The sequence below is a fragment of the Ostrinia furnacalis genome, unplaced genomic scaffold, assembly GCF_004193835.3.
Source record: "Ostrinia furnacalis isolate ACB-3 unplaced genomic scaffold, ASM419383v2 OfSCF2585, whole genome shotgun sequence".
Lineage (NCBI taxonomy): Eukaryota > Metazoa > Arthropoda > Insecta > Lepidoptera > Crambidae > Ostrinia > Ostrinia furnacalis.
In genome coordinates, this window is record NW_021132824.1 from 265,087 (window position 1) to 278,296 (window position 13,210).

Below are 13,210 nucleotides of genomic sequence, written 5' to 3' on the forward strand. Positions count from 1 at the left end.
AAGCGAAAGGTCACTGACTGACTCACTCACTAATCACGAAATCTCAGAAACTAATTATTAAAAACTAAGCCGGGATTTTGCAAAATTCAACCCCTAAGGGGGTAAAACGGGAAGTCGCGGGCGGCCGCTAGTTTATGATAAAAAAAGTCGCAGACCCAAAAATCTACTGAAAATTTAAATAATTAAGTAACAAGTAGGTACACATTATGTACACACATATTCCTAATTTTTCTATCCAATTAAATTTGCTTATCACTATCACCGACTTCGCTCCGTCAATATCGACATAATCCAGGAATGTAATATTATTAAACCGCGCCACAATATTACAGCTGTAATTCCTGTAATCTGGTGCTTGAGATAGCGAGTAATTGACGTTTTCAAGGTAGGTACTTGCAATTATTGTGTCGTGCCGATCGATCAATTAAAATACGAACTGTTACGGTTCACATACTTTTACGTAAAATATTGAATTATATTCGTAATCTAATTTAAGTATTTTGTGAATATTTGTATTTGGGACATTACAGGAGACATCTATTAAAGATTACGAGAGTATCAGACATTTAAATAAACGCAAGTGTTGTAACAGCTATTTAGACATGGTAACCGTAATGTTTTTTTTTCGAATGGATGAAACGCAGTTTTCAGTCTCAGAAAAACTAAATTTACACATATTTAATTATTTTATTTTATTGAAGTTCCTCGAAATAATTGAAATGCGCTCTAATGTAGAGCGAGTTTCCGATTAAATTCTCATCTAACTGTTCTATGTCATCATTAATTCAACCCCTTATGAAAATGAACGCAAGAAAAACGATTATTTCTAACCTGATTAATTTATCATTATTAATTTTTACCTCTTTTAGAAGGAACCCAAAGCAAATTATGTTATTAATTAATAATATCTCGCCACGGATGGACGGTGATTTTAATAAACGCGTCCCTCCGCTTATTAACTGATAAGCTGATAACTGATCAGGTAATAATGTTTAATGAATGATAATAATGCTGTTGCTGATGTTATAGTTTTGTATGAAGTTGTGGTATAACTATGAGTAGTATGTTTGAACGCAGTTCAATATATTATTTTATTTTACACTGCGCCGTCTAGTCCCAAGTTAAGCTTGTAATATTAAGTACTCACGAAGGAGAGTGAGCTTACTTATGTGTGTACGTGTACATGCACATAACGATAATGTAATGTCTATCAAAACTTTTGATAGACGAATAGTAGCAAGCCTCCACACATATAAACACGCTTTCGTGAATTGCCGTAACTATACTAGATAACGGATATAAACTTAATTATTTACTTTCTTTTATTAAACAACTGAAAAAGACAAATTACTTTTTGACAGTTACATTTAGATAGCTTAGAAAAACCAGTAGGGTTTGATGTAAAGCTAACGAGTTAAGAAAAGCTCGTGTTTTTATACTTTTTGAGATAATGCTAGGTTACTTGGACCGTAGGATTATTGACTTGGAACGCTCATGATTCCGAGTCTGTGGTTTAAATCTCCATTCTAACACACATAGAGTAATATTACTAAGGCTGGATTGCACCATCTTACTGTAAGTATAACAAACAGCAAAAGTCTGTCAAACTATATTACAAAAAACACAGGTTATTGTTATAGTTATGGTTAAAGTTAGGTGGTGCAACTAAGCCTAAGTGTTTTGCTTCCTAGATATTATAGGCTTGAATGAATCTTTGCCTGAAAATAAAAATGATTATTTAATTTAGCGAGTAGATACTTCATTCAGATTCCTAGTCTGATTGAGTGTATGTGACAACTCAAAAAATAGAAGAAAATTCTCACCACTATCTTAAGACTTTTCTGTACAGCAGTATTTATGTACTTAAACAATATTAATTTTATGAAAAACAATGAAACCCAAGCCCTTATAAAGTCCAACATTAATTACACAACAGTTATACCAACACCCTTTACCGAAACAAAACTCCAAATATTAATTTGGAGAATCGAAGCTGGGTCTCTGCGGCCCGTAAAAACCGTATTTAGCACTGGCCCCAAAGAACGCTAGACAATTATTAAAATCCCAAACCGTTTGCAGGGTTGGCCCAATCATTAATTAGTTGGGCAGTCGGGTAGGGTTGCCACACAAGATAAAATTAAATTATTGCTATGCAAATTAAACATTTTAAGTAAAAAATTATAAGTGGAAAGTCTGGGATTTAAATATTTTTATTTACACTACAGCTATTATATGTATAAATAACTAAAATGATAAGTAGAAAAGTCTGCGATTTAAGTATTTTATTTATACCACAGATATTATAATACCAGTACACATTAAACGTTCAAAAATACTATAAAAATAAGTGCTATATTTGTGTATTTATTCCTCTTATGCCTTAATTTAATACAAATACGAATTACAGCATATTATAATAAATCACTGACATTTAAAAAGGACATTGTTATTTTTTCCACGAACAACGCAGTAAAATCACACAATAATGGTTTGTAACATGCGACATAGTTTAACAATTAATTGTCATAGAGCAAGAAGATATTACTGAAAATTCCTCTAAATGGAGTTTAAAAAATAATTCTAAAACAATTTGTCCTCATAAATTGGGACAGTTGGTAGCCCTGGCCGGAATGAAGTGAGACACATTTTTTTAATTACCCCGCCCGGGTGGGGATGTGGGCATGTATGATTGCCCCCCTCCCCCCACGCCAAATGCTGCATATGTTGGCAGCAATTAAAATTTCAGTTTTTGAATGCAGTTTTGGAACGCCGCTTTCAATAACGGCTTTTATTTTTTGTTTTCGGCCAGTTCTGCAACTGCGTTTTGTGAGCAGATGAAAAAAAATTAAACGTATGAGGAAAATGACATTACGTTAAAAAAAGTTTAATTTTGAAACTGTTTTTTATTTTCAGCCAAACTGGCTGATAGGTATCTAGTCGCGTTTTTGAGTAGATTGATGATTTAAAATGACTGATTGAGGAACGTTGCAAAAAGTTTTAGGGCTGATTTTTCAATTGTCAGATATCTTTTAACTGAAGAATAAACTTGGTACCTACTTTGACATATTTTTCATGCTAAAACAGTCTATGTGCCAAAAATTATTCTTCAATTAAAAGATATCCGACGGTTGAAAAATCAGCCATTAATAGAGTAATATTAAAATTGAATAATTTAATATTAATTTCATTGCATTTCCTGTTCTCCTTCCAAAAAAACTAATTAATAATACCAAAACTGAAAATACAAAGGAAAAAAAGAGATAAATAAGTGTCATAAGTACGAGTAGATATGTACATGTACACCTTGTTGCATATCTATACAGTAAAAATGACGCAATTAAAGCTACATTTCAATTTGTTATTTAATCAGCCAAAAAGTGTGGGATGTGGGTGGGACCGGTCCCAGTGGGTGTCGTTTGGACTCAACGCCCAATGGCACCTCATGTATTGTGGATTAAGGTCGGATAATCCATACCTAGTAATAATTAAAGTTATTCATATTTATTTCATCCAATATAATTACTTTTAATGAATGAATGAAATGTTTTATTCAGCGACATAAAACAACATCAAGAAAATGATATCAAAACTAAAACTAAATAAAGTAGGTAATGTACTTTGATAATAATTTTCCCAAATGCCGATTCGTTAACGTAGATAAGTACATAATAATACCAAAGGCTTTGAATTTTACTTTTGAGTTTTTTAAATATTTATTAATTTAAGTCTCTAACTAGAGCACAAGACTTGACCAAAAACAGTATGATTACATTAAGCACACGTCAACCTAGATTAGATATAGATAATAGAGTCCTATTATAAGCTATGTCTAAAGCTTTTATGTTGGCTCATATACTTCTAGTCAGAAACTAATGACCTACTCGTAGTTGTTACCTCATAAAATCAAACATTAATAAGTTGTAAACTCATACATTGTTATACATAAAAGTGGAACCCTGATGCACTTACCTCATTATTAGGGATCCCCATCTTATGACGATTATTACACCCATTTTTTTTCATACTATTCAATGTACCTACAGTTAAATTACGGTGTATTGTAAGGTCTCTAGGAAAACACAATGTACTCAAAAACGTCTAAAACAGAAACACAACGCTAAACAATTTGGTCCAGCAATTATTATTACGGCCGAGAGCAATCTCCGCGCCTAATGAAATTAAATGAAGAAATACGCAACACCGCCGCAGTTTTACACTTTACGCTGCAGGGCTGTGTCTCACAGTCAAAATGATTAAAAGGAAACAATCCTATGATTTTCATCGCAATAATTGTTTTTCTATAAAAACGAAAAAAGAACATAGAAAAAAAAGACAAAAGTAACTCATAAAACATTAAAAATTTAGATATTAAGTACATATTAAATAAACAGTCTTTGTCGTAAACCTAAAGGTGATGATTTCAATCAAGGGTCTAAGCTAAAATGGCACAGTTTAGGTAATGAAACAAAACATAGTATAAAACTTCAATCTTAAAAATAATAGAAAGAAACACAAAACATTTTACTAAAAACATAGATTCATATTGTATTATTTTGTTAGACATCTTTTTTTATTTATTAACACGTTTTAATTTTGTTTTCATGAATTCTTTTTTGTTTTAAGGTACATGGGATTTCAGTGAGTACCATTTTTTATTATTTAATACAGTTTTGATTAATTTATTTGCCAAAAAAAAAACTCAATATATTGCTTTTATGAAAGAAATAATATGATATTCATTCACACATTCAATAAAATTCGTAATTAAATAACAAATTCATGAACTTTAAAATGATAACTTGTGTTGTGCAAACCCTAGAGCAGCCCCAAGCCGCCATCTTTGTTTTCAGCTGTATCTCTCGGTCACTGAAAATGCGCGTAATGTTCTCTTTTTTGATTACGCTCAGAGTATTATTATCTGCTTCATTCATATAAGTACGAGTACATAATTTAATTTCTGTGACGGGTCTGGGTGTGACTATGTATAATATTTATGTATTTATAGAAAAAAAAAGTATATACGTAGTATATCCGTTAAGCTAGCACCCATAACACAAGCATTAAGTTGCTTTGGGGCTAGCTGGCGCTGTGTGAAATTGTCCAAAGATTTATTATTATTATTATTATATTTATATAATATTTTGTGTTTAAACTGATGTAAGATTTACGCCCGTATTCACAAATGATGCTTGCTTTAAATGAAGCAACAAATCAAACGCACCGCGTTGAATAGAGCTCTGTGATTGGTTCGTGTGTGACCCTGTAATCTGTGCTTCCACGCGCACTGTGAGACCTCATAGCAATGTTTGTGAATACGGGCGTTAAACTGAATGCAACGCGAAGGTAAGGCTTACATAATAATATTTATTGTACCCGAATTTAGATTTTTTCTTAACTGGCAACTGTCAGTGACTGAGTTTGTTCCGGCGTTTCTTCTCAGCACTTGCCATATAATTTTGTCTCTGGTCTAGGGTCCAAAAGATAAGACACGTAAAGAACCTTTGGCTTTTTTTCTTTGTATGTTTTTTGACGTTCATAAGTTCCAAAGTGTATGAAGTAATTTCATTGTAATTCATTGGTTTTAACAATGAAAACCAAATAATTCCTTCCAAAAACACATCAAGCAAAACAATTGAAAGCGGCCAAATCCAAGTAAACCTTATAAATCTGTGGAAATACTACGCATTTCCATCAAAACAAATTCATATTCAACCCCAAGGCTCGATGGGGTGTCTGATTGCGTGGAACGGCGCTAAAGCGTTTTAATAAAATTATGGAACCCCATCCGGATGGGGTCGATGCGTGGAATGCTCAAATCTGAATAGATAAGCGCAGGCATAGGTGGAGGCTTTTATAAGCATTAAAAGCTGTATATTTTCTCCTGAAAATATAACTAAAGAACATAGATATGCTATCAAAAAGCAGCGAAAGTGTAAATACAAGAATAATCACAAATCAAATCAAAATTATCTTTATTTGTATAGACTAATTAAATTAGTACTTACGAGCCTATAGACACATGTCTCATTATTTTTTTGCCCTACCAGCGCTTCGAGACAAACATTTGGCAAGTGCTGAGAAGAAGCGCCGCAACAAACTAAGTCACATGTAAAGTTATCATTAATTTTGATAAAATAAATAGGTACCTAATAACTATTGATTTCAAAGCAATAATATTCGTAACTCAGCAATCAAAATCAGTAGCTACAAATAATTTTATTTTGAGGCATGGCATACAATACTGCAGTAGGTATTTAGAACCATTGCTTTTCATCAATTAAAACACCATTTTCCAAGTTTGAACTGCTTAATTGCCCATAATAATAATATGGGCATGATAATATAGCACAAGTAGAAATGTACTACCATATAGCTTTACTTTTAGTGTACCTACTTATTATTATTCTGTGTTATTAGTTAAAACAAAATGAACTTGAGATTTTAGCACACACCAGCAAATTGTGCTTTTAATAATCAATTAAAAATAAATAAATGTGGCTTTGGAAGCAATTCGAACTCTACATTATCGCATAATATCATTACTATTGCGTATCATCAGCAAAACTTACGCAGATAGTAGCAAGTTCCATAGTCATAACAATGTGCCCACAAAAACTTGCTCAGTTATTAAATTGTTATAACCGCTGTCAGATGGCGCAAAAACTACGATGGACGGACAGAAAGACTGTCTATGTTTGTATGTAATGATAATAGGTAGAAGTAAGATAGGCTTACTTATGGCAAACAGCGGGTACATTTTCGCCCTTATTCACAAACGATGCTTGCTTAAAATCGAACGCACAGCGTTGAATAGAGCTCTGTGATTGGTTCGTGTGTCACCCTGTGCGTGCACGCGCACTGTGAGACCTCATAGTAATGTTTGTGAAAACGGGCGTGAGACTTTTGGAGTGGCATGCGGTGAGCGTGGCTGTTTTACAAATCTTTAAAGATGACCGTTTTAATTCTTTGAGGTCGTATACAAGTAGTTGGTAGAGCTAAATTTCTCACAATTTGTATAAAAAATCACATAAAAAAAATTTCATCCCCCATTTCACCCCTACATGTTTTAATTACGCGATAAAAGTAGCATAGATAAATAATTACTTCTTCAATATTCGTTATCACTAATGTGATTACATTGTCTCTCTAGCTACATTACTATCGTCTAACTAAAGGTATGTTTAGAATGGTCATTCAACTATGGCTTTCAGTAGGTACCTTTAGAAGGCTAAGGATACAGATATCTATAACAAATTTAACCAAAATAAAATCTATCTAACAAGCCAGCTGGATCAAATACAAGTGGAAATCTTCAATTTCCATACAGGTTTATAAATTCCCTAAACTGCTGGGTTTTCCTTTGATGCGGCCGCTACATTCAATATAGGTTATGAACAAATGTCGCCAGGATAACGCTCGTTCGCGGTCGACGAGTTTAGGTTGCTCGCACACTTGCGACTTTTGGTCGGAAAATTTTCGGAAAATTGCCTTTTATTTACCAGTTTATAGGATAGTGTGGTAATAAATAAACAATGAAAAGTTTGTTTTGTCCAGCAACGTTGTTAAAGTAAGTAAGTATTTGAAGATAATTATATTTTTCAGCAAATGTTTATTATTTAACTGAAAGAAAACGACACTTTATTTCTTTATGGATTTTGCGCCTTTTATTTTTCTTTATGGATTTTGCGCCTTTTATTTATTTTTATTTTATTTATTTATTTAATGAGCAACATAATAAGCTTACAGAAAACCTAAAGCGCTTACATGTTTAGTCACCACATCGATTACAATGAAATTATAAGTCAAACATTTATTTCCAAACTCTACTTACTAGTTTCTCCTTTACATAAACTGGCATCAAACTATTATTACCTACAATGTATTATTTTTCAGCTCCCAGAGAAGACTTTTTTGCTAATAAATCTAGTTTGTAGAGTAAAAGATTTCACGACGTTGCTGTGTTTCTATTTTGAGTCTATTCAATTATTCCACCGCGACTAATCGCAGCGACATATCGCCCGTGTGCAGGCGGCCTATCGTTATCTTCAGCCAGGTGTGCCGCGTGTCGGCGCCATACGGCGCGTGATACGGTATCTGCGATCTTGTGCGTAATATTGTTGTACGCTACGATTATTACAATACTTTGCCGACGTGTCATGAATGTAGACATGATGTTCGTGTGTCGATGGCTTTATTTGGCTGTAGTTGATATTGGAAGCGTTAATTTGAATTTTAGATTATGTGGTGACGTTTAATATGTGTTTTGAACATATAATGTAATGAAAGTAAAAGCAGACTGAGCCTATAATGAAAAATAATGATGCTTACAAACTAAAATTTAGTCATTATCGTTTTACAAAATTAACTATGGACGAAACTTTATTTATTAAGCCACAAATAGCACTGGTAGAGTCGACTAATTTCGTTCTGTAAATCAGTTGAATAAAAAAAATAAAACGAGAGTTTTAAAGGTTTTAGGGAATTTTCTTTATTTTTTCCAGGTTTCAACGAATTCAGTCTTTCCTCGAATATTGCGTCTATTTTTTATCGTTAAATTATCAAAATAGGATACAAGGGAGAGATATTTTTTATTATTGTTGGAAGTCGACTAAAGAAAACCGGAGTTTCCTCAAGTAGGGAAATATTTTTATTGGGCAGAAAGCAGATAATGCTATCTGCCATTGTTTCACCGTATAAGTACGCATGCGCCGTACCTTCTTACCTCAACATCGATTAGATTGTTTGTTTACAATATTATTCCTGTCCGATACAGGCTTTATCCTTAGGGATAGTTGATATAGTTTTCGCCAGTGGCTTCACTCGAGTATTTTTAGTTCGTCAAAGAAACACTTTTTTTTGGAACTGTGGATCGTATAAAATAGAAATGCTTGGTGATGTTTTTAGTGATGGTTTCAATTCCCATGGGGATCAGCTTTGTCATAAGAGCAGTTGCTTAGAATGCAAAATGTCGTGTGTTATTCTCCCATGTAGAGCTAAGTTAAACGTCAAGTTTTGTGTGACCATTCAAGATTTTGTAGGTTTTTTAAATTCTTCTACCTCCGTTATGGTATACTTATAGCTTACTAGCTGACCCGGCGAACTTTGTTCCGCCTTAATGGCAATAAATAAGCAGACTTTTTTTTATTTAGAACGGGATAAAAAGTATCCTATGTCCTTCTCCCGGCTCTAAACTACCTCCCTGACAATTTTCAGCTAAATCCGTTCAGCCGTTCTTGAGTTATAAGTGGAGTAACTAACACGACTTTCTTTTATATATATAGATAAGCATCATGACGAGTTGCCTAATATACCTAGCAGAGATAGAAGAACTAAAAAAACTTAGTCTTTATTGATGACTCGTCTCATGATTAATTTAATTAATCCTGTAACTTTTTACATTCCCAATTTAGTGTATAACGTATAATTATTCCAAACAATTATTATGACAAGTCACTTCGAACTTCTAAGCAATTCGCTTGATTATCTCAACAATAAACGGCTGAAAGTTTTCCAAAAAGCTCTCGAAGTTCAGACAAACACACGTTTGTTAACCGTAGAGCCTAAGTTAAGGCCTCGCGCGAACAATTAAAGCTGATGTGGGAATGTCACCGCAAAGGGCAAAGTTTTCAATGGATCCAATTCTGCGAATATTCCAAGGGTTGCCAGAGACATACGCTGTTTATTCCTCAAACAATCGAGGATCGAAATATCTTATCTTGTTCAGGGCCGCTCATAAGCGCAGTACACGTTGACCCATTGGGTTCTTTTGGGCTTCTCTTTACCTTTATTCTCTCTCATTCATCCTATCTATAAGACTAATCAAGTGCTTAGGTGAGAGGTACCTATAGTCTTCTGGTGACGGATACGCCGACCCCAGGAAACTCATCATAGTTCTCACTCGTCGCATTTGCATAGTAGGTGCTTCATGGACTCCGCATGTTCTTCATGACTCAGGCAGGATCGAATTAAGTATACATACTGTAACTTCAATAGAATTTCCGAAAATGTTCATCTAATCAACAAGTAAATTGTAGAAGTAAAATAAGTAGAAATCACGCACCGTAACACGTAATACCTATTGGCAGATCTCCCAGTTTATAGAGAGGACCTGAAGAAGGTTGCGGGAAGCGCCTGGAGTCGGCCAGCACAGGACCGGTTGTTGCGGAAATACTTGGGGGAAGCCTTGTCCAACCATGGACGTCTTTAGGTTGAATAGAAAAATAAAGGTCACTCTTTCAACCTTCTCTAACAGTACCAGGTGGTACACACTGGTCAACGTTGAATGGTAGTTCGGTCCTGGATAGTTGAAAAGGCGCATCTAACACCAAATAATAACGAATATAAAAAAGTTTCAAATAATTTAAATGGGTAATTTTTAGCTGTGTTTGTGTTAAATGCTCCTTTTCAACTATCAGGGGCAGAGTTAGTTGGAGGAGAGATAACTGATCACTGTTATAGGAAAAACGTAAAGTTCCTACCTAAAGCGCTCCTAGAACTTAATACCTTCGTACTAATGCTGAGTATAGCCTTTGAGCGTTTTGAGCCAAACTAAATCTTCAAGCCAGCTTGTGTTGGCTGCTTGTTGTTGTTGTTGTTGTCAATCAAATCTCTACTTTGACAAAGGACTCAGAAGGTCATCTTTTTGAATTCTAACAAATACACAGCATCATGTTAGCAAAATCTTTGTTATATCGTGTACGAATAAATGCCTCGGAGGGGGAGAGACCGCACTCCCTTGTATTCACTTGAGTTTTCACTGTGTTATTATATTACGCATCGTATAAAGGAAAGTTAAATATTTGCGGTTGGGAGTTAGGTGCGTAGTTGAAAATTAGTTCACTGGGAGTAAACTTCAGAATATCTAAGTATTTGGAAAATCAAAAGCATATTACTTCTTCTCAGCATCAGCCCATATTTTGTCCCGAAGTGGTGGTAGGGCAAGCTATATTTGGGACGTGTAAGTGCCCTGGAAAGGGCCTATGTACTGAATAAACTAATTTAGTATTTGTATTTGCATATTTTAATGTTAATGAAGAAATCCATATCATACCTTAGTAATCGTGTTTTAGAAATACATATGTACTATCAATGTCTTATGTATTTACACACAAACAAGAGCGCCAGAGTTAAAACAACCAACAGGTTTACGGACTGATAGGTTTCTAATAAGCTATCATTGCCTTTATCATCAATGCTAAAAGCGCCTTCATTACCTCAAAATTTTCTTCCATTTACACCTTAAACACACGTTCAAAACAAAAATCCAAAATGTCCACCAGATCATGCGTGCGTGTAGTTTGCTCCTCGTTATACGAACAAATTGAGACACGAGGGGTCCCGCCCCCAACCCCGTCCCCCAAGGGGTTGAGGCTGCACCGAGGTGACCACGCGGGTGCATTTAATGGGACAATGATGGACAATTTAAATAATGGCTGCGCATTTGAAGCTCCGTTTCGCGATTTATTTGGACCTTTGATAATTATAATGTTATGAAGGTTCTAGCAAAAACAATTGTAAAAATAAAGCTTCTATGACTTAACTTGGACAGCCATGGACCAGACAGATGGCGGATGAACCCAAAAACCTTTAAGCTGGAGGGCGTCTTCTTACTTCACATTTTCTGAGAAGTGGTCTCCATTCGAGAACCTATTTCACTACACATCCACGCTTTTCAACAAATATGGATAATATGGGTGGACAAATAGGGTAAAATTATGGTCTTTTCAACTTTGTCATGATCAAAGTGGATTCTAGGCAACACTTTGGTGTCCTTTAATCACACAGCTAAGATCACCTAGGTGATTAAGGTAGACTTATCCAAAGGACAACAAAATGTCGCTTGGATTTCGCTTTGATCACCTGGGTGATCAAATTCAATCAAAGTGAAATAGACCAAAATAATGTCCAACCCTTGAGTCAGAGATTACATTTAATAATTTAGGCAATTGTTGCATTAAAGCCTTTGCCTGAGATCCTGAAAACTCATCATCTTACAGGCACCCTACCAAAAAACACCTCTCGAATACAGAGCTCCCCGAAGTACAGATTTGCCGGACTATCCCCGTATAGATATAATTGTTATTTTGTGTTTTAGTGCCACGGGGCTGGCGGAACCCTTTAGGGGTCCAAATTGACGATTATCTTAATTTTGTTATCAAATCTCACACCCTTTGTTTTGATTGTTAGGATGCTGTGAAAGAGGTTTATTACCTGTAAAATTTCAGATTTTAATTGGTTTGAAATCAATGAATATTTAGTCAATTGGGATGATTTATAACTAACATCATTAGCCTCTTATTTATTACACAAAATCTAACAGGCAATTCACTGGTGGTGTGAACCATCCATTAAATCTGGGTGTTTAGGTGTCTTGTAAAGTCTTCAAAAATTGATCCATTAATACAATATTCATGTAGGTAGGTATATCTTGTTAACTTTAAGCTTACTTCATAAATCGCCTTAAGCATCTGATACTCGTATGCCTAAGAAATAATAACGTTTAATTTTACTGCAAACACTTATTTTGTGTTAGATCAACTAAGCAGTCTACCTGACAAAATACTCAATCTGGAAAAGTCGAAGCACGATGAATTCCATTGTTTTAAATTAGTGACTTTTTTGTAAATAGCACTTAACTATACATAAAACGAATGCTTTACACTGCTTTGCGAAGATAATTTCTCAGTATAAACACTATTCCTCGCAGCCCTCCCGCAAACAAAAATATTCCCGAAACAAATTCGAAACAATAAGTGTAACAGTCTAGCAAATTCGCCGAAACCCAAATTTATTCCGCGCAGTGGGACAATATCATGTTGCATTATGCATCCGCAATATGGCGGCGGGTGCAGCCGCATTTTTACTATCCACTGACCCCCAGTGGGGTATATTATGTATATTTGTGTACTACAAATTATAGGCTGTTATTAGAACTTATAAGAACGGTTAAGATTTAACAATGCTGGTTTTCTTTCAATCCTAATCCAAATCCGTCCGTCAACAGTCAAACAATATGTTTTGGTAAAAATATGTACGGTTCTCGATGTTTTTACATTTTCATATTTTATAAGACTATTTCAACAATATTAAAGTGTAAACGCATCAAAAATTGTGGATTTTTGATCGAAAACTGATTGAATTTTGACAGTTGAAATCCGGATTTGGACAAGGATTGATTAAGGGAAACGGGCATTAGAGTACATAATAATGC

General features: G+C 34.6%; 1 protein-coding gene across 2 annotated transcripts in view; it reads left to right on the forward strand.

The window, feature by feature from the left end:
* HGTX (HGTX homeodomain transcription factor) overlaps window positions 1-13,210 on the forward strand; it is a 60,310-nt gene that overhangs the window by 2,103 nt on the left and 44,997 nt on the right. Inside the window, exon 2 of one of the 2 annotated variants that reach the window (XM_028309001.1) lies at window positions 4,624-4,638. The exons of the other annotated variant lie outside the window; for it this stretch is intronic. Coding sequence (XP_028164802.1) covers window positions 4,624-4,638 — 15 coding nt within the window. The remainder of the gene's footprint in view (window positions 1-4,623; window positions 4,639-13,210) is intronic. 2 annotated transcript variants of the gene reach the window in all.